Source organism: Bombus fervidus, chromosome 3 (genome assembly GCF_041682495.2).
Source record: "Bombus fervidus isolate BK054 chromosome 3, iyBomFerv1, whole genome shotgun sequence".
Taxonomy (NCBI): domain Eukaryota; kingdom Metazoa; phylum Arthropoda; class Insecta; order Hymenoptera; family Apidae; genus Bombus; species Bombus fervidus.
Genome location: NC_091519.1, coordinates 16,557,919 through 16,580,849, shown reverse-complemented (window position 1 = coordinate 16,580,849; position 22,931 = coordinate 16,557,919). Strand labels below are relative to the sequence as shown.

Sequence of the window (22,931 nt, the reverse complement as noted above, 5' to 3'; positions counted from 1 at the left end):
GCGTGCCAGATGGCTGTATCTCCGGTGAAGCGAAACGGAAGGTGGCGAATTATTCGTTCAACCTTAACCCGTGTCTAGAACAGCTATGTTTCAACCGCGGATGACCCACGAACACCTCAGTTACGGACACGCTAGCTACTGTACAAAAAATTACCTGCATATCTTCCTCTAATTTAAATCCCAATTCTTTTTTCCTTGATAAACAATCGTTGCGCGATGACGCGAGAAATATTCGCGGGTTATCACTAACAAGCGTCGAAGGTTATCGCTCAAAGATGCTGTATTTCGAGGGAGAAAATTTCGTTTTTGTCACAGTTTTTCAAGAATCGTTGAAAGGCGAAATGTTTGAAATATCGTCGTTTACAAACTTTCGAAGCTGTGGAATTTTGAATCTTCGAGGATTTAAATATTTGGTTCTTTAAAATTTTGAAACTTGATACATCTGAGATTTTCTGTCTTGGAAATTTTGGAACTGTTAGTCTTTGAAATTTCGAAACTTAAGAAATTTGATATTTACTTTCTCGACAGAGCTAATAATTGTGTGCTTTCTCTCTAAGCAATCGGTAGACAGAATTACGTAGAAAGAAACCCTCGAAGAAGGTCATTTGCAAAAGGTGATCTAGTTTGATTTTACCTCTATCTATTCTCTTATCCGACCTAACTAAATGCAAATCTCGAATACAAATTCCAAGTATCATTGTTCGTTCCATTCTGTATTCTACAAGAAGATAATATAAGTATTCGCTGTTAAACTCGTGCACTCGAATCAAGAAGATGCTCTTGGCATAGTTTGCTTTCTCGATTCGAGCGATTCTCACACTCGGTTTCGTTCCATCGCTTCTAAGGAAAGTATGTTTCTCTAAAGCGAACGGGAAAGAGCTCCGTCTCGAGTCGGAAGGGAAACGACTCGAAACTACTTCGCTTGACTCTATTGAAAAGAATTTTCAGTCGGAAATATTCGACCCTGTGTAATCAGTAGAATGTGCTTTTTATATATGATAAAAAGCTTCGTATTTTTATATCGAAAGCTTCGAAAGTAATGTAAGGGTACTTGCCCTGCTTCGTTCGTTATTCGTCAAATTTCACAATTCCAATCAATTTACCTTTATTAGTCAATGAAACGTAGAGAATCAATTTTTAGTACGTTCGATATTTATGCTAATATTTTTATTCCAATACCTTCGATTCCTATTGTAGAGTTATATTCGACACAATGAAGGATAGCACGAACCTGAGTCTTTCTAACAGTAATTTTCTATCCAAATTACATTTTTTTCAAAAACCAACACGTGTCCGCATACTTATGACACCTCTACGATCCTCGATTTTTTATATTTCAATTTTACTCTCATTTGAAAAGAACAAAAAGAATTTCTAATATTCCAAGGAAATATTTGACATAAAGTCGAATCGAGATATTGTGTATCGACAGCAATTTCATCGCATTTTGCTCCAATTTAAGGTATCTTTCGATATAAAAAAAAAAAAAAAAATAAAATAAAATGACGTAAAAAGTGACAGAGAAAATGCGGCGGGGTTAAGCGACTATGTATTTTACCACGATTCTATGTGTTCAGTCGCTATGTCATCTTAACAGTATGTTCACGGATTCCCATTGCACGCACTCTCGCGTTTCTCTCAGCGTCCATTTCGATCTCGATCCTGTGAGCCGCGTTGAAACCGCCAACGTCTCCCACAACGTGTATCGTTTCCTCTAGAACAACGCGAAACGGCCGTTTCTTTAAAATTACACAGGGGAACATAGCCTGTGCAAACATATTACGGAAACAACGAGCGACGTACAAGCAGGGAAAAGTGGCGTTACGTGGTATGTTTTCGCGAGGCTACGTGCACCCACCGTTCCATTCCACTGTAAATTTCCTCTGGTCGGCACGAAATGTTCCCGCTGTCGACGAAACGCCACCGGGAAAACACCGTGCACGGTGTATAAAAAGAACACTTCTGTCTCTGTTTCTTATTGCTCGGAGAAAGACTCGTGCGGTTGGTCGCTTCGTAAATTTTTCACGGCGATAAAGTGTCTTTCCGGCGCGGTAAAACGGCTTTAATAGACATAATAACAGAGTAATGCTGCGGTTAACACGTTGACCGTCACGTAGTTATTATTTTTGTAATTGTAATCGTAGATCGATAATAAAGAATTATCATTATATTGTCGTTCAAAGGAACAAGCCTTTTGAATTATTTTAATTATCAATCAAATAAATAATACTAATTTAATCGTTACGTTAGCTTAATTCGATCGTTATTAACCAATCAACGTTATTACTATTTTTTTTTAATTTTTAAGGCGATGACAAAGCAGGTATTTTAGCGTAAAAATCAAACGAAACGATAATTTTAACGTGAAATCGATCGACAAGTATTGAATTTTAAAATTGTTCTTCCATAAAACGTGACTTATCAAGACCCTCTCCTGCTCTGTCCGATTCCAAGAATTTTCAATGGTAGACAAGGCAAAAAAAAAAAAAAAAGAAAAAGAATTGCATATCGATATCCGAAAGGTTTGAAGAGACTGATTCGTCAGAAAAGTCTCATTCGTCGTAACCTCGATACGAGGTAAGAATCTACGGCTTTCTTTGCAAAGGAAACGAATCTAGCGAATATCCCAGGGTTCGATCTGTCGCGAAACTTTCGCTTCACTGGATATTTCTGGTCGTAGGCTGTTCTTGGTAATTCGCGAACGACGACGTTACCGTTGGGAGATCTTTCGGTTTCCATTTGCAAAATTGTTTCCGCCGGTACACAGCTTCTATCTTATACACAGAATCGCAGAATATACATACACAGGTTCTAGATTAATAGGACGTACGCTAAAGTACAGCGTAAAGCTTATTATTTACAAGAATCTCGATTAAATTGAATTATGAGAGAAGAACTGGTTCCTAGAATCGAGAAGTAGACAGATGCAATTGAATTACATTGACAAGCGATAAAAATACAAAAGTAGAACGATTGTAAGAAGGTACAAAGGCGAAACTGGATTTCTAGGACGATATTTTTATACTCGAGTAAACGTCGATTCCTATCGAAGATTCGTTCGACAAACAAAGCCAGCTTATCTTCCGCGATACCTTTTTCCGCGACGAAAACAACGCAATTTAAAGCGTCCGTAGAGATGGAAATGGATAGAAATAAATTCGTCACTTTGAGCCATATTTCTCGTTTGTACCAGGCGGAATTATTTATTTAATACTGGAATTGTTCGAGTAATAGATCATCAGACGGGCCAGTGTTTTATAAAAATTTGATAAATTTACAGTGATGCGTTTTTGGAAATGTCAATTATTTATTATGGACAAAGACATGTTCTTCGAAGACCCATAGTTCGATCGGGACCAGTTCGAGAGATAGTTCGAAATTAAATTACACTGAAAGTTATTGTTATTTTATTATTGCGCATAGCTGCTAATATTTTCACTTACATTCGCGAATAAAACTTCAATATTCCTACGTTATGTGGAGTTTGTACATCTCTCGTTCTTATTTCTTCGGTGGAAGTTTCATGAATAAACAGTCGACAATTCTAGCGTTAAATAAACTGTTCACTGATCAATCCTATGAATGGAAAAATAAAAAGAAGCGATGACGTTTTCCACAAAATTACTTCCCAAAGTTTATCTTAATTCTATACCCGAGTGATAAAGTTGAGAAATTTACAAAGATAGTAGTCGATCAGTTTGGCTTTTGAAACGTTGAAATATCGGTTTTCCACGAACGAGAAAGTTTGACGGCAAACAGGGTGACCTCGGTGTTCTTTCGCGACAAGTTTCCGGAAACTCTATCCTGGAGATATCGTGGCCATTTCGTTAAACTGTGATTCAAGGACAGTCTTTGGCAGACGATGGTTCGTCTGTCAGCTAGAAATATTCGCTTTGAAAGTATAGAGACCGAGCAGAGAGCGAGAGAAGCAAGCAAAAGAAACTGCGATTCCACGTAGACATCACCCCAGGGGAAATGTTCCATAAAACAGCGCGTGGAAAAACGTGACGGGGTGGTCGGTTCGCTGGTAACCCATCGCCGGAGGAAAATTAAAAGTTATCGAGTACCAAAGCCTCGGGAAAAATCGTTACACGAATCTCGCACGATGCCGCGATACTTGCAATCGATGACACCGATAACGAGAACGAAATTCTCGTGGAATCGTGAAATGCGAAGAAATTGCTGCGCGTTCGGAAAGGTCTTTTTCTGCTATCTAAGAAGTCGATTATGGCAAGGCATTTAACCCTCTGTAATAGGAATTTCGTTTGCCTGCAGGAATAAAGATCGCGATTGATCATTTATAAGAACGAACGTGATCTTTTCGAATGGAATCGCCTATGAAGGTAAAAGCTGTAATTGATCACGTACGAAAGTAAAGTGAAGTTTCTACGGTAAAAATTTAATTTGTTGTATTATACATTTCATATGCATGAATACGTTATAGGAAAATGAATATTTATTCATTTTATAAATTGAATAGACACAATGAATATTTATTTTATGAAAAAGGTAATGTTCCATATCAGAGAAAATGATCGAAAACCACAAAAGAGAGTATTTTTACACGTATATGAAACAGCGTACCAAAAAATAATTTGATACAGAACGTGCTCTAAAAATACTAAAATTACGAATTTCTATTTCTTTCGCTCTCGTTCATTTAATAATTTAATATTTGGTAATACTACAAAATATTACTGTAATATATACCATCATAAATAATTACATGTACTATTATGAAAATACAAACTGACAATTCGATTATCTCTAGAATATTGTTTAATAAGAGAAAATTAGCGATTAACCGAGAAGAACTGGACATGATATCAATCAACCAACAAAGACAATATTAAATCGAGGCTCGTTCGGTGAACATTTCGCATTATGCACATACAAATACCATCCACCCCCCCATCCCCATCATTGAGGGTAGCGGGGAGAATTTAATTAATTCGGACGACATCTAATTTCTCCGCAATAACAGATAACGCCACAAGCGCAATTTTATCGGCGTTATCTCGCAACAGCAATTTCCATATCAACGGATTACGTTTTATATTTTCGACTCAAGTGAAAATTCACTGCCACGGTTCTATAGCCGCGAATTTCCATAAACGTTTCTCTTTCAGGGCCACATTGTATAATACGCGTAACATCAACGACTCAGCGTCTAATTTTGGTCGGTTCTCGTGTAAAGACGCGAGAGCCTTCACCTTAGGTCGCGTCGTCTCGCTACGAAATTTACGCGTTCATGCGAAAACGTTTACCTTCGATGACGTGACAAAATGACGAAACACGAGCCAAAGAGAGAAGAAAAAAGGAAAGCTTAGCGATGGAATGAAATTTTCAAGACTCGCGTCAAGGAAAAAGGCTTTTTCCATGGATGATAGATCGCTTGAATATTCACTCTGTCGCCTCTCTGTTACAGCTTTGTACGTGTTTCCAGGGCGAACAAGGAAAAAGGGTACGGAGCGCAGCAGGCAAAAAGATAATTGCAACGTATCGACAGAGATTAGTATTTTAGGTATTATACTGTTCGTTCGTTGCTCCGAGGCTTTATTTTGAAATTGCAATCGTATATTCTAAGAATCTGCGCCATGTAATAACGTTGAGAAATATTTTCATAACCCGTCAGCTTTGTGCCGCGTTGTACTCGCTTTAAAATTGTCTTTTATCCGCGCTATCCGTAATCAGCTGTTCGCGAATGCTCGTGCATTTATGAAAATTTTCATCGTCCAACGATGTCAAGTGGGCGAAAAAGAATTTCATACGAAACGTTAACGTCACGTTGACGTTTTTGTTAAGATTAACGGCATTCGACAAAAATATCAGCCTGACCGGAACGCGCTATACAATAGCGAAAACTGTGGTCGAACGCCTCTCTGTGTACCTATACAACGCTTCGTCTGGAATGATTTTGAATTCAGTGCCTTGTAATTTCTGTTAATAAATTAGAACATGATGACTTCCTGCACGATTTACCGTCAGTTTCCGCGCGCAGGGAATTGTACAAGTTAAATGGTGCAAGCATAACCGAGCTTGGTTTGGGAAATTTCTCTACGTTCACAGGTTGGCTCAACCATTTTCCCCATCGACGTTACGGCAAATGATAAAACGTCGCCGCGGTCGTTCGATCCAGCTTTCACCGTTTTATCAGCGACACGTACGCCGACAAGCGGATTATTAATCGCTCCGCGTCCCAATCGTTCGATAAGCTTTAGAAACACAGTTAATGGAATGAACTGAAATCGACTTTATCGCTGGAGGAATTCCATGGGTGACGAGAATCGACGTACGGCTAAGGCGAATTTGTGGGAATGGCGGTCGAGGCGGTTGTTACGAGACGTTTGTGTTAGGACGCATACCAGTAAGGCGTCGAACGTTCTCCGTCGGCCTTAATCGCGCCGCGTGTGGTACCTAGTGGCTGCAGCTTGTGGTTAATTGCGCGATTTGAATGCTGCAGCGAAATTCATTGCGGGATGCGGTCGAGAAAGGAATTGGTTCGATCGGAGGAACAGTTATCAATCGGTCGTTTGTTTTCGTTGTTCGATCGTTTAGCGGATTAGAAAAATTCCTTCTTTGTAGACTAATTGACTTTCTGTGTACAATTATACCGTCCTCTTTAAGTCAAAATGTATAATACTGGGTGTCTCAGTTAAACGAGATCACGTAAATATCTGCCTTAGTCGCGATTGCATAAAGAAGTTTCTCAGGACACAGGTGGGTACTTGTGTTGGAAAATGTACAGTTTAAAAGATACTTCTATTTCAACATTATCAAATGTACCGCATGAAAAACGAGGGAAAGATAAACACAAATCTATGAATTTGTCCCTCGTACGCCAAGTCTTACAGAATTAAGATTAAAATATTTCTTGAACTAAGCATTCTCTTGAACAACAAGAGAATGAAAAAAAGGTATCGATCGATGGCTAAAAAGACGTAGGGTTCCGTTTAAAAATATACAGATAACTTTGAAACCTCGTGAACAAATTTTATATATATAACGACCCACTCGTTGAAAAATATTATAATCTCCAGCATATCCGGTATGTTAGATAATTTTACTTCGTATAATCTTCGGCTTAATTCTACAATCTCTGATTTATCATTTTAATTTAATCGCTCAATAAACATTATAAATTCCGGTTCTATAGCTTGCTCTGATTTTGCGGAATTTTTAATTCGATACTTCGGAGAATTTTACTTTACGTAATCCACAGAGTAACTTTCTAGCTCCTTATTTATCCGACAGTATCTCGGTTTCGATTCTAAGAAATCTATGGGAACACGCGTATTTCGCAAACGTAATTTCTCGGAGAGCGATAGAAGCAACGTTTCAAAATGCATTACACGCGCGTTGCACGTGGTCAAACGAATCGAATCTCGTTTCTTCAAATGGTGGCGCGTCAATCGGTCACCCATTATGGACTAACAAGTTTGACTATAATTAGAGACGCTTTCATCGCACGTTGGTGCGTCTGATACGGGTTATTCGAACTAGGCTTTCGCGTTGGGAAATACTTGGCAATCTATCATAGTTATTGTTGTTTTAGTGTCGATTATTTATAATTGTGTCCTGATAGCTCGATGATAGCAATTATTAATTATAATATAGTATTTACCTAAATTTGTATTAATTAATAGCTAATTCCATTTAATTTCATGTATTGCATGTTCTGCATGTGTGTAACTATCTGTGAGTTGCATAAATAATTATACATTTCATGTATATTGTCCTGTTTATTTGTATCTAATCATCGTTTTATATTTTTCTTCTTTACTTGAGTTTATCTCGACTTGGAAAAATTACTGATACGATAACGTTGCAAATAAATTTCATTTCTGTAATATTCGATCACTTCGGCAAATCAATCTTCTCCTGCGAATACAAAGCGTCAATTTTCTGTTATTACACATCCTCTCTATCAATCACATCTGTCCATTGGATTTAATTAATCCTTCGCTAAGTCGAAAGTTCATCTACATCGCACCGGTCTTAAATTGGCTCTAATAAATTTCCAAGATAAGCGAAGTAACGTGAAAAACACGTCGTAATTTACCTCCGACAAAAATACTCAACTCGTATTTAAGACATTGCTGTTTCATTAATTACGAAATCATCTTAGAAATTTCACTTAATCGACACTCATCGAGTTTTCAATCGATCGAATATCCCCATTCGCAAATATTAGGTTGTCCGAAAAGTGTCTTTCTCTTACAGACACGTCTTTTGCTACGATGCATTTTTATACAAACGTGAAACCTAATCCGTCGAACGTTGTGATCTTTATTTTGATAGAACAAGATGGATCATACGTAATTCGATAAAATAATATAAAATGTAAAATGTTGCGCATCCATTATTTCCTTATAAAACGAAAGAAACTTTTCGGACGACCTAGTATTACAAACTGTTAGATCTCCAACGTTTAAGAAAATATCATATGATAGGAGGAAGAAATCGTCGCTATGGAAGGAAACTCGACTTCTTCAAGTTTCTCCAAGTACGAACAGATGTTTCGACACAGATCTCGTCCACAAATGGCCGGTACTGTTGATCCGGATTAAGTTGCGATTTTAACAGGCTCGTGCAATGAAATCGCGATTAGGTTTAGATTAAAGTCAATCGCTTGGACGAGCTCTTAGTGCCCTATCGATCGGATTAGAAACGCGGACTCTCCTCGTAAGGAATCATATTCTACGATTTGTCTAATATTCTTTGCCTATTTTTTTTCCATTCGCAAAGCGATCGAATGGCTCGAGTGCTTCGACATAGTTTCGTATTCACGCGTTTGAAGAAGCTGAATTTCCATCTTAATTAATTCATTCAGAATAAACGTTTAATCAAACGAAGCACCGATCGCATATTTACTTTACCGAAAAAATACAAGAACCGGCGAAGATTGTACGAGCATCGAAAATACCATAACGTTATTTAGCATCGAGTTTGGGATCTTTGATTAGAAATGAAAATTAAATAATCACGTGAACTAAAACGCACAATTGTAATAAGATAACATTTCTATATTGTTTGTATTTTGTAAAGAAAGATTTGTAAGCGTGAAAAATAAGATTAAACCTACCGTTGGGTACCGTCGGTGGTTTTTTCGTCTGCACCCTCGCTGTCGCGTTGTTCACCTGTCAAATAAACAAAATATTAAAAGATCTCTCGGTTATATCTTACTATACAAATTTTATTCTTATCGATCGATCGGCAGATTCGTGTTGACGTTTCTTCTTCGTACACATTGAATAAAAATTTCATCGACAATTTCTATCGACATTTTCACGAAAATTTTGTCGAACGAAAATTAAAAGAAAATAGAATTAGAGAAAAATCGTGTAAATTTTATACATTGCAAATATTTCTTTAAAATACTCCACTTTGAACTTTTCATAACTTAAGCTTCTATATTTTTTTAATATAGATATATGGATTTTTTAAATTCTTAAAATTTTATACAAGATGTTGCGTTTATACAAAAAAAAAAAAAAAAGAAAAAAAAGGAAAAATCGCAAAAGGGAAAGAAGAACTCGTGTATTATAGAAATTGTGAGTGAAATTTACACTTCTGACGAAGAAGGACAATTATATGTATTATTTTTTTATATTTGCCGATTGCTGACACTTAGAAAGGAATGAGACGCGGATTGGAACGGTTCAAGATCCAACAACAGGAATTTTGTGGGTCACGCACGAATCTCACGATCGAGGACACGTTGATGGATGCGCAATCAAAGAGGAGAATGCAATTTCTCCCCATATCGGCCTCTCAATTTTCATTTCCTCGAAATTCAGCACGGAAAAGCGTGCAGGCCTGGATAAATCGCTGCTGCGCGCATCGATCAACTGACAAATGTGAAAATAACTGCAGCTGTGCGTTGCTAAGTCGCATCTTCCCTTCGAATTGACATCCTTCAAATTTTCATCGAATATATATTCCACAAAAAGAGAAAACAAAGATGGAAACTTTAAGGAAAATAGTTAAACTGCGTATAATTTAATTATAATTTTAACAATTCTGGCGACGAACAGCTGCCGTACAATAATATCTTTCGTGATTCTTCGAGTGATCATCAATTCGTCAATTTGGCACCGAAGAAAAATCGATAACGAAGGACTTCAATGTAAAAAGATGTTTGTTACAACAAGTATAAATGATTTCGCCAAATTTAGAATTGATTCGATCCTCTTCCTGCTTTGAAATCTTATCTAAATTCGAGAAACCTGTTGGACGTTATTTGTCGAAAAAAAGGAGCAGGCTTTTCGAGAGAATTTTTCAATAAATCTCTTAAAAATCCTGCTGAATTAAATTCTTGGCCTCGAAGATCGTTCGTAAATGCAATTATTAATCAAAGATGATTTATAAGATAACAACACGAAGAATGGAAATAGAAGGATTCGTTCGAGTAAGAATTTTTGTCTTCGAGCCCAAGAATGAAAATATCTGATCGATTGCTTTCATATCCATAATGTTTATTTATTCCTCTTTTCGTGATGCATTAATCAACGTTAAAAAAAATTCTCGAATCGCTGCGTTCTAAAGCGTAAAATCTCTGAAATAAGAATTCTTCGATCAATGGGGATATGAGAAGCGATCGATCAACCATTTTCCATGCGAAAATCCGGCAAAGTGTACGTAAACGAGCAAAAGAAAAGCAATTCCGAATATTCTGAAAAATCTCGAAACTTCCTCTCGTTACCAAGGGAAGCAAACAATCGTGAGAGGCACAAAAAAGAAACGTTTCCTTTTTTATTTCTCTTTGCTCGTGAAACGCTCCACTTTTCCGGACGATCGAAGAAAAGTATACACGGTGAAAAGAAATCAAGAACATAAAAGCCGTTGCCGTAGATTTCCGATTATCTCGATCTCGCACAAGTACTTTCGTCGCTAGTGGATAAATTAAAAAGAAGAAGAAAGAAAGAAAAAAAAAAGTAAAACGTAGGGGGTGAAATATCTTGACGTTTCGACGCTTCTCTTTATCAGCTGGCTCGCTCTTACCGTACGATTTTCTTCTTCGGACTTTTTCGGTCTCCGCTGTTTAGGCTTCGCCTTTCTCTTTTTCTCCTCCATTCTCATCCACTTGCGCGGTTCACGAGACTTTTTTTCGTTAAAATGGAGATTCCATTCGTCATTCGTCGATCTTTTCGATCACGTCAGTCGCGAAATTTTATACTTTTGCCACTTATGCTTGCCACCTATGTTTGCGTAGCGGCACATGAGATAGAGGACGATTCTAATCATTTTGTTGCTTTGCCTCGGAGTATCAACATCGTTAGGACATTCATAATATAACAATAAATAAATTCCGGGCAAGAACAATGTCGCCGCTACGTGCAATCGTCAAACGAAAACGAACTTGAATTTTCCGATACTTCCTTGACCAGTATAAATAGACGACCATGTTCTCCAGAAGTCAGTGAGTCGTGCGAATTAATATCAGTTTTTCAGTCTTAGTGTCGAGCGATTTTAATAGCGATCTATACACAGTTTTGGTGAATCAGTTTGTACCGAGCGTCTTAACGAACACTCTTTGTATTTATTAATTATTGTAAATACTCTTGACGGTTTTAACATAGAGTTATCTCGCCATTTAAAACACACCATCAACCAACCTCCACATTTGTATTATCTTCTACGCGTTTCAAAATTCTGCAATTTGTGATTTATGATTTCGACGTACTCCGACTTTGTAGAATTTATAATCCGAGATATCTTAAGAAATATTCTCAAATTGATTTTATAACTGCCGATTAGCATGTAAATTTATTCGTTCGAGCATATTGTAATGTTGTATTTATGGATCTCGATGGAAGGCAATTTCGTAATTTCTGATTTATTTTCTCAATTCATTTGTTAAAATATACCGTAACTACTAACGTAATTTTTCTACTTACTCCGACTGTACGATTTTCAATTTGGTATTTTACTTTTCAAATAATCCTACAATTTTTAATGTAATATTACTTGAATTCGTTTCAGTGTTTCTGAACAGCAACTTTCATATATTATCTTTCTGCAATCTCCTATCTACTGGTTTAGTAACTTATTAATAACCATTTTTCCATAATTCTCAATTTGCCTAAACACAACGAACACCTGTTAGATTTTATCTAAACGAAGTAAAACGATACCGTCGTATTTTCTGCCGATTTTTCTGCCTGAGATACTCGCGTTATATTTATATATTCTAGGAGGCAGCATCGTATCTCGAACGCGAATGTTATCTCAACCACCCCGTATTTGTTTGTCCCGTATTCCGTTGAGAGAGCTGGCTGGCCAATCGCGCCGATCGCTTCACCAATTTGCATTTTACGATCCTGTTTCCAACGAGCGAAGGTTTGTTCGTCGCGTTATAGTTATAGCCGGATTAAACGAACGTCGCCTGCTCGTAACGAGCGATCGTGTTTAACTCTCTGGCAGAAATTAGGTCTCTTTTACACAGGTGTTCATGATAAATTGGTTAATTAGACTCGTCGACAAGGAGTTTCTCTTGGAATTACTTCTGCAATTCGACTAACAAAACCGTCGTCGACACCGATTTAATCGCAGCTTCTATGAATTCTTGAAACACTTGTTGATAATTGCGAAATTTAAATGGTAAATCATGCAAATACCAGAGCACGAAATAAGAGATCATTTTCTCCATCTTTTTATCTTTGTTTTTACGAATATTAATATTTTACGTTATAACTACGTACGAGTGAACAGCGAACATCGATTAACACTTTTTGGCCATGCTGTTTCTCCTGTGACGACACGGTGGTCATCGTTGACCAGGGCGCTTGAACTTCTTACAATTGTGAAAATTGTATGAAAATTTACAGTTAGGGGATTTCGAATATAACCGATAAATAGAAGATACTTTGAAATAAAAAGTGCCCCATCAAACATTTTTATTAGAACAACAATAAAAAAAAAATGAGAACAAATCTCGCATCTAACAGTGCACTGTGTTTGCATCCATATCTTTGAGGAGTAATCTACGAATATTATTATAAACACACCTTAGAAAATAATCGTAAATGCTGCTTTATAATCGTATAATTGAAGTTAAAAGTGTGCACATATTTTACTATTATATATATTGTTACGTCGCGCGAAATGGTCCGTGCGACGTCCCTCATGGTTTGGCCTCCAAGGCCTACACATCGTTACACTTACACCATAAACCGAATCTTTTTAGCTTAATCTCAATTCATATAAGTATTTTCGGTTTATGGATGGTCCTTAAAACAGTCCTTATGTTTATTGCACTCTTACTAATTACGGAGAAAGCGGATGTTTGTCCAGCGAAATAGCAGATTTTTCCCATGAACAAGGACACCCATGAGCCACATCTGCAGGAGACTTTCTCCTCATATTTTTACTTATTAACGTTGGCTATAACCAATGGGCATCGCGGATCGTTACCCTCGCTTTTCTACCAAAAAGTGCGAACAACGAATCCGCGTTCTTAGTTCAAAAATGCACACCCACACCGAGCTTCCCTCCTTAATAGTACGAGACGGGTCTACTACTGTTCTTCAAATCTTCGGGTAGTCAAGTCAACGATCTTATCCTTAGAACAGTCAACTACTGTTCTTCCAATCTTCGTATAGTCAAGTTAAGGGTCTTACCCTTACAGCAGTCATCTACTGTTCTTTCCATCTCGACGTAGTCAACTCCTGATCCAATAACAGGATATCGTCATCACTACAATCTACATCGAGTTAAGTGAAGTCAAGACATCAAGTTAATATTATATACCTAGACGACGTAATATCAAGTGTTATAAGTTATTGGAAATATATATATATTATAGAATTGTCGATTACAGTTTTATTACACAACAAACATCCCTATTATCTCACAAGAAATAAGGGGTTCGTGGTATCGATTGTTATAATCGTAACGGGAATTTACGACTCCCGTTGACGCGCTTCAACGCGATCGCGTCTCCTCGCGACTGGACGAAAATACATATATAATGAGCAAATACCGTTTACTAATATCTTTTACACGTTTCAACGATATATTCTGGGCGTTTCGCTTGCGACGAAGTAACGAATGCGAATGGTTTGTTGAAATAAACAAAGCCTTGTTATAATATGTCGCTATCGACTGTTACCAAGGCGCCAATAAGATAAACAGTCCATTGGGAAAGAACGTTGTCTTACATCATCAATTTATTATTGTCTTGTCATTATATGCTTTGAATAATAAAAATACTCCTGTGGCATCCTCAGCGAAACATGTGATTTCTGCGTGGCAGTCAAAGTATTAAGAGACGTTCTGCTCCGAGGAATAACGAACATCGATATTAAACATGAAATTCTATTCGAGATCGAACGATTCGTAGTTGATATCGGCATCCGCCTTTTTATATGTGAACGATGAATACCGATCAACGATATGATTTTATCGATGAGTTCATGTCTCGCTTCACAGAGAAGTTTCGACGCTTTTACAGTTACGCGTGTTTTACGCGCTCATAAATATTAAATATCGACGTGAAACGTTTAGCAAGTATGAAACGCTGGCCGTTAGGAGCAAGATCCTTTATACATATTCCGCGTGAAAGTTTCTCAACTCGTACCATAATCTTTCATTCATCGATGGATATCGAATATCTAGATTATTGATCGTCGTCCGACGAAAATTCTCCTCTATTCTTCAAGTATTAGGCGGTATGAATCATCAAACGCGTCAGAAGAAAGATGAAATATCCAAGTCAATTCGTACTCTTCTAAAACTATTCGGCAAAACGATGATTAATCTACATTTTTTCAAATTGTCGAAGTGATCGCCACTTCTAAGAAAACTCTACATCTGGTCTTCGGTTTTTTCAAGCGCCGAGGTCATCGATAGCGCATAGACAAAAGAATGCGTTGATGACAAACTATAAGCGGTACACGTGCGACGTTGGCTTCGGCGTTCTTTTTAGTCTCAGGGTAACATTGCTAACGCGCGGATCTGGACCAGCTTACATTGTTGTATTCCACAAATTGTACTTTATATTCACAATACATATGTACTTTCAATACCTTACAATTTACCCACGCGTTTCTTTAATTCCACAAACATCGAATAACCTTAACACAAATCTATATTGCCATATCATTGCGTCGATCGTTAAGAAAATCAACGAAATAAAACGTAGATAGTTTTTAGATATTTGATGTTAGTATCGAGAATAGTTTTACTTCGTTTCGCGTATTCCGTGATTTTTACGAATGAAACGTTCAAAGAAATCGGAAGATATCCGACGAGGTACAATGGTAAAGAACCTGCGACCTACAGTGAAATTAATTAATATCCAGGGTAAAGTTCGAATAAACAACATTGTAAACAAGAAGTCACGGAGGATGTTGGTTTGTCGTGAGCAATAAAAAGTCAAAGATGGATATCCATCGTTGAAGAGCAAATGAAAGGCAAACAGTAGCGCGGCTGGATCTTATTGTTAGGTAGGGAAAATTCGACGAGCAGGATTGGCGTGATGCGCAACAAACGAGCAAACAAACGCGAACAGACACGGGGACCCGCGTCTACGTTGTCGGAATCGATGGTCGTGCTTTGCCTTGTTGGACAGCAAACAATACGAACGCGGACGAACCCCGAAATCTTTGTTTGCCATACGTGTATCGTGTTGAACATCCGCGTGCGTACACTCTGTAAATCCACGTCGCGATTATTTTGCAAATTAGGCCGACCACATTTGCAACGTCGATTGTTCGTTCACCGGTCGTTTTTATCATCCTGATTATTGTTGTATTGCTTCGATCGAAAATTATAATTGGGATGGTATCGTTAGATCGTGAAATTGTAGCCCGACGTGGAATTTTGTTGGCGAATTTCAGTAGCGATATTTCCATTTAAAGGAAGTCATTTGAATTTCATTTTCACTTGAACTTTCGTGATTTTCTGCATCAAGCATAGATCAATTTTGAAGAGCCTAATCGTGTCGCAAATTGCCATAGTCACATATATCGAGGGCTATTCTTCGATCTAATCGTTTTCGTTTGCTCGAAGAATGAGGCAATTAAGAAAATTGAACTTTTCGGTTTGAAATATATATAGAAGTATTTTATTTATCTATAGGATTGTTAAATATTCAGCCATTTGGCACCGAAGAATTTTTTTCTAAAGCCTTGTGATTTTATTCTCGTCACGTAGTACAATTTTATTGGACAATTACGGTATTTAAATTATGATCGCTTTAAAAATTGTCTATCTCAATGTGTCGTCCTTCTAGCAAACTTAGTTTGGACGTACGAGATTTGAAATTTTTCATACTTCAGTTTTCCTATATCGACACTTTAATTCGTTCTAGCAAGGATCGAATTTTCTTCCGGAGTTACCCGATCTGCCATAAGTTACAGCGCAGTCTGCTATACTGCAGTTTAGATGTTCCCTGGCAGCGGACTTAGCGTAACATGATTTATCGTGGTCCGGATTCGCTATAGAAGAAGCTGCAACCCTGGGGTGCCATGACCCAGCTTTCCTTGTTTATTAGAACTTACTTTAATTCTCCATAACGTAGGCTTACCACGAAAGTTGCAGAATTATTAAAGTTTCGAAATTTCCCTCCGTAACATCGGCCGATAATAGAATTTTCTTTGCCATAAAATGCAAACCTTCCTTTGCTTCCACAACCAAATCTTCCAATACGGTTTAGAGAAATAAAATACCCAACAATTTGTGCAAATGTCACTGACAACCTAATTTCAGCACTCGATTCAATAAACATAGCCAACGTCAGTCACAACGATCAGATCCTTTGCATCGTAAAATTCAAATCTCCCTTTATAGCCCATCCCTTGCAACACGGTAACAGATTTCCTAGCAGCGACTTCCAATTCCACTAACAATCTAACATTCGGTGTAACCCGGTTAAATCGCAACAACCACGGCCATATACGACACGAGACTATACCAGCATCAAGGGCCTACAATCGCGCGCTTCTCCTATCAGATTCAACCTGTCCCGGCGTTGTTACAATATTATCTCTACCGTCGCTCGGTCTAGCCATGGCTTACCTCTATTTGCCCGTGCAAATACCAGTAAATCCGTCACCGGCTCGTTTGCCGACAGATAAAATGACGTTGACTCGGATCAAGCCTAGACGTTCGCCATCCTGAATCCCTCGATCATCGACCCGCGCTACTTGACAAAGACTCTGTTCCAACTATCACCAGGCCGATAGATAGTCAAGCCTTTATCCGCTATTAACTCGAGCAGATCGTGCTTCTCGATTCAATTTCGTGGACAGAGAGCCAGCCAGCCTCGTTCGAACGATATCGATCCGATTAAGGGGACCATTGTAAAGCTAGGGTTCTACGATTGGCAGCCTTGTGTGCCCGGTTAGAGAGAATCCTTCGGTTGCATCGTCAATTCGTTCAATTTTCTCGACGTTCGATTAATTGCAAAAACGTGTCTCCGTGTCGTAGTTCGAATATATGTATATATGTATGTAGAGATAGGAAGAAAGAGAGAAAGAGAGAGAGAGTGAGAGAAGGAGAGACAGTCTCGACGATAATAAACGGAACCAAGAGTTGGTTCACGAAGTTTCGTGACGCGAGCTGACACGAACGATCCACGATTTCCGGCTGATTCGCCGTCGTATCAGCGCGATCTGAATCGAAATACAGGAAGTAAGTAAATCTAGCTGGCCTCCGGTAAATCGTGTCTCGTTAGGCTAACCTGGAACGCAGCCTCGGCCATCGATTTTTCGATCTACGCGCCTGCTTAACTCCGCTCCCGAATGACACACATAATTCGCTTTAGTGGAAGGGATACGAATTGCCGCATAATCGTAAACAGTTTTGGAACGAGTAGTATGAATCGTGTCGTCTTTTCTTTCGAAAATTTCGATTTTTCGATTTAGGCGCCGGGAAGATCGTTGCGCTATCGAGTGATACGCGTTCCTTCGTTGATAGAAAATTTGAAACAAATGGCATCGGTCGCAGAAATTGTTCACCTCGAATTCTAGAAATGTGAAATTTGATACTTTGCAATGATGGAGTTTCGAATTTTTAGAACGTGGAATATGAGGTTTATTCAGCGTGAAATTTTGAACTTTGTAACTTTGGAAGTTGGAATTTTGTAATCTACGTGTTTGAGCACTTCGCTGCCAAAAGGCACACCCTTCTCTCGACGAAAGCAATGCCATAAATAGAACTTTTGAAATAAGTACATGATATTAATCGTGGAGTAGACAGGAACCTCGTCATAATTTTTGTCGTAAATAAAGTAGCTTCTCGATCGATGCCGCTAAACCGTTAAACTTTAAAGAGGCGTCTACTTAAAGTTCGTAACGAATAAGGCAAGGCATTTGTTGGATGGTAGACTGGGTTGGTTGATCGATATGCAACTTTTTTCATTAACAGCATTGTCGTCCTCGTTATAATTTATATCGCGCGCTACCCGTTGCAGGGTAATTGATATCGACGATGCTCGCACGCTTCTTCTGCAACCGAGTTTACCCCTATTACCAAGAGTTTCTTCTCCGGGAACGATCGATGGAGAACATAACTTATTCGCTTCGCCAGAAAATGTATGCGATGCATTTTTCCCCATTACTCGTACTTTAAAAACTATCAAATTTTAATACTTCCCAATTTTAATTCGAACCTTGCGAGTAAAATGAAAATTCTGTATAATTCAATTCTTGCGAATATCTGGATTTTGCTATGATTTATTTTCGTGTTATCTTGAGCCAATCAACCCCGTTTATCTACAATGAATTACCACCCTATATATATATAACCTTTCAAAAGCCACATCGATCAACTTTATAAATTGGAAAATGTACAGGAGCAACGATATTGCAAACACTGTGTTCCCTCAAAGTTTACCACCTCGTTGCGACGAATAAACTTACGGCAGTAACTAGTTCGCTTCTTGAGAATCGAACGTTAGTCATGTACTTACGTAACGAAGCTAAGAAATGAATAAAAAGTCGAGTTAATTAATTTTGCTTCGGAGAGGTTCGAGCAACAAACGCGCGTCGTCAGACATCTGGCTAAAAGACTTAACCAATCGATCGATAGTAAGACCACGAAGTCTGGCATCCAACCGGTCTCGAGATACCAGGGTCATTACCAACCTTCGGTTAAAAACATCTCGAAGAAAAGGCCACGGGCCATCGTCAAAGAGTTTACTATAAAGAATTCTCGTGAAAAGGGTCACGCGCCTACTTGACCGTATTATTAATAATCGACGTGCCTCCGCTCGTCAGTTTGCGCGACCCGATTTAACCCAGCCTCTGTCGAAAATCTACCACTCTGTCGACTCGATGGCACAGGATGTGTCGCATGTCTGGAACAAGCAAACACACAGCTTCGAACGTATCGCGCAACCTTGCTCGCGTGGCCTGTATCTGCATAAATTTGACTTGCTAAGCCCGAAAACTCGAACCACCCGCCACCTGTCGTTGCGCTAGCGAGTAGCATGAGCTACGACCATGTTGATGCCACTAGGTCGCTCGTGAACTTCCGTCTTCAAGGAATGCCGCGGTTCCGGTTTTGCTTCAACCAACGGTATTTTGCTCTTGCTTGTTAGTCACTTTCGACCTTCGTGTGCCATTTCACCGGATCTTCTTAGTGTTACGCTTGATTTAGGCTATCGATTTGGAGAATTGGAGGTGAAACGAAATTGGATGCTTTTGATGCGGTAGATTTAATTTTAGCCTTCGCTTCTCGGCTGTATTTGACAGCTGGCGAGAAGAGTATCACTCGTTGGAATAATTGTTAGCGTGATTGGCGACTGCGAATGGAGAATTCTATATTTGGCGGTTACGAGCAACTTCCTTTCGCAATTTGACGTTATTCGTCAATTTGGTGTTGCAGCAAACGAAGTAGATTTTGACACGGAAACGGAGATATTATGAATCTTGGAATATTTTAATAATTCGATATGAATTATCCGATGTAATCTATTCTGGACATAAATGTACTGTCTCGATTCCTAGAGTCTACGCCCTTCTGATAGATTTTTCTGAAAATACCATGTGTATTAAACATTTACTGTAAAACTTCTAACTAAAAATCAATATCTTATATTATCCAAAAGTCCACGAATACCACACTTCTTCTTCGAACTACCATCTTAGCAAAGGTTCGCAGGAAAATGATTTCAATTATTCAGAACTTCAAACGTTCCAAAATTTACGCTTCTTTTGCGATATCTTTGTCAAACCACTCTAAAAGCGTTCCGTTTCGAGGAAAGAAAAGAAGCTCGCGAATAAAGAAAATCTCGGGACTGTTCGCGTGACCGATCTCCACAAACTCACCGCCTCTTAGCGATACTTTCTGCCCCGGAGGCGGTCAACAATGCTTTTAGCGGCAGCGTGCAAAATTCAAACGCGCTAACGAGGCCGAAAGACCTTCGATAATCGAAGAGAGAGAGTATCGGGCCGTTCGCTAACTACTGCCGGTGCTTAAACCAGTTTAAACTTCCCCCGATGGACCTTTGAACGAGCTACGGAGAAGGTTCAGAAGGTTTGAATCGCGAGCACAGCTTCGCGACATCGCCAGCTACCCTATTCGCCGGCCTATTATCTTAACGAACGCCCTTTGTGTAGTCCACGAGCATTGTGTTCACTCGTTACCAAGCTCGAACCTCGTTCTATCTTTCTAGCGAAAATATCGTTCAAGGAGATATCCTTTTTTCGGGTAAAGTAGAGTCTCGTTTATCCGATAACCGAGCAGTTCCGATAGAGCGACAGATAAAAAAAAAGTTTCGATGATACTTGTTTCATTGAAGTTTTACTGATACTTGTGTATGTAACAGGTTATAATAAAATGTAGCGTTGCGGTTTCTCAAAATATGGAAAAATTTAATTTTTATCGGAGATCCCTGCACGGAAAACTCATCCTCCGTGTTTGTACAGATTCTGTCGAATGAAAGAACCAGGTGACAATGTTAAAGATTTTAACATCGGTCGTGCGTAAAATATTAAATAAAATACTCTGCGGATATCGAATAAAATATTCAGAGATTCTATGAAAAAATACCGATTCTTTGTATCGCAGTCGTAAAACGGCTGTGGAACGTTCTAGCGTGGCTGAACGAGAATCAGATCCCTGTTGTTGAATATTTCTAACGTTCAGTCAAAAGAAAATCAGACGATCGTTTCGAATGCTGCAACCCTTGCATTCTCTTCATTTACAAATGGATATAACGCGTAATTCCTCTGATTAAGATCGAGAGATCCGATTTAACATGGAGTACAGTTGCTCTCAGGAAATTTTGTGGATCCTTGGCGTGGCCTCGTTCGAGGTTAAATTCGAGAGTAATTAAAGCGACGTTATTACGGGTAACGTCGGTTGATTCTTGTGAAGCGAGAAAAGCTACGGCAGCGCTGAGTAAACACGGGAAGATAATGTTTGAGCAGCCGGCAAAATATTTGACGGAAAATGTTTCTACTGGGAAACATTGTTGTTGAAGGATAAAATATGTGAGCGTAGCTGCAGGGGCTGGTTTCGATGTCGGAGTAATTCGATGATCTGGATCGAGTTGCCACGAGCTGCGAGATTAGAACGAGTCAGTTAAAATTTCTCAATTTAATCTTCGTTATTTCAAAACGATGGAAATTCGACAATTGCCTTCTATGTATAACCATTATGATGTAATAAATTTTCAACGAAGAGGGTCGTTTAATTCATTAAGAATATTATTTTGGGTTGAGAAATTCGACGTAATTTCATAACTTTAATTTAATTATCGGTGATTAAATTTTGTCTCCTAATATTAGTGGAGTTCTCAACTTCTGTTTAAAACGGAAATAATCCGAGAAACCGATAGAATCTCCGGTTAGCAAACATGCAAGCAATAAAACGAGGATATTCGCGAAGCCATTCGTCGTCTGACAGAAAGCTCCAACTACCCTCAATGATATCTGCTGTTTTCCCAGCTCGCGTTTTCGCGACGTAATTACGAGCCAGTTCCACGAGAACGTGTGTGCTTTTGAAGAGCAACCGTATCGCTGTTTTAGCTGGACGATAAACTTTCGAGGAATCCTGCGGCTCGTGCGATTCTCAAGTGACACGCGTCCACGCCAGCCTCTGCGTTAACAACATTCTTCCCTCTCTCTCCTTTCCTCCCTATTTTTCTTTTTTTTCGGAGGCGTGGGTGGAAAAATACGCCCAGTTCTAATTTGAGATCTCCTTTAATCCTTCCGGTAATTAAAAAGCTAGACTGGCGAAAAAGGCGAATCATCGCCGGACTCTCGTTTTTTCAATGCGATGTTCAGCTCGCTACCCCTTCAACCCCTTCGCCGTTTCGGTCTTTAACTTCTCGTTAGGCTCCGCGTCGAAGCTTTGCGAGAATCCTCCGAGCGAATGTAATGCGGCTGCTGCTGCTGCGTTGGAATTTGACCCTCGTTCCACGACGGACATTCGTGATTTCGTTAATGGAGGTTTTTAATTTGATGGGAAGCTTGAAATTACTGAGCTCGGTGGATTTAATCGAAGAGAGCACAGCCAGATTTTTTAACGAAGTTGTATCTGCGTGGAAGGGTGGTTTACGGAGTGTCGGTTTTTCTTAATCGTTTCTCAACCCTTTCGTAAGTGAATTATTCGATAGGTAGAAATACAGTCGAATTATTTAACAGCTGCAAATATTTGTCTCTTATCTTTCTTAATAAAAATATCTGTATATAGAAATATAGAAAGTATTTAAAAAAACCTTATCTATGTATAATCCTACTATCAGTTCCTGAAAGAAGTAACATTTTGTTTCGTAATTTCGACTTCCTCTTCCTACAAACAATTCACGTAATCGAGAAATTATTCGAGTTAAGTGCATAGGTGGCAGAACATGGGCGCGTTATCAAGAATTTCAAGTTTATTCACCTTGCTTTGTCGAATTAACAAGGTTCAAACGCGGATGGTCAGCGCTTTTTCCCTGTTTACGAACCGGCCCGCGTAAAACACGCTCGTAAATT

General features: G+C 38.7%; 1 protein-coding gene across 11 annotated transcripts in view; it reads right to left on the bottom strand.

Moving 5' to 3' along the window:
* The window catches only part of LOC139985967 (RNA binding protein fox-1 homolog 2), a 183,954-nt gene that overhangs the window by 50,168 nt on the left and 110,855 nt on the right, over positions 1–22,931 (bottom strand). For all 11 annotated transcript variants that reach the window (XR_011799533.1, XR_011799532.1, XM_072000891.1 and 8 more), the window contains one exon: positions 9,086–9,140. Coding sequence is in view for 9 of the 11 variants with exons in the window: in XM_072000891.1 (XP_071856992.1) it covers positions 9,086–9,140 (55 nt within the window). In the remaining 2 variants the exon portion in view is untranslated. The remainder of the gene's footprint in view (positions 1–9,085; positions 9,141–22,931) is intronic.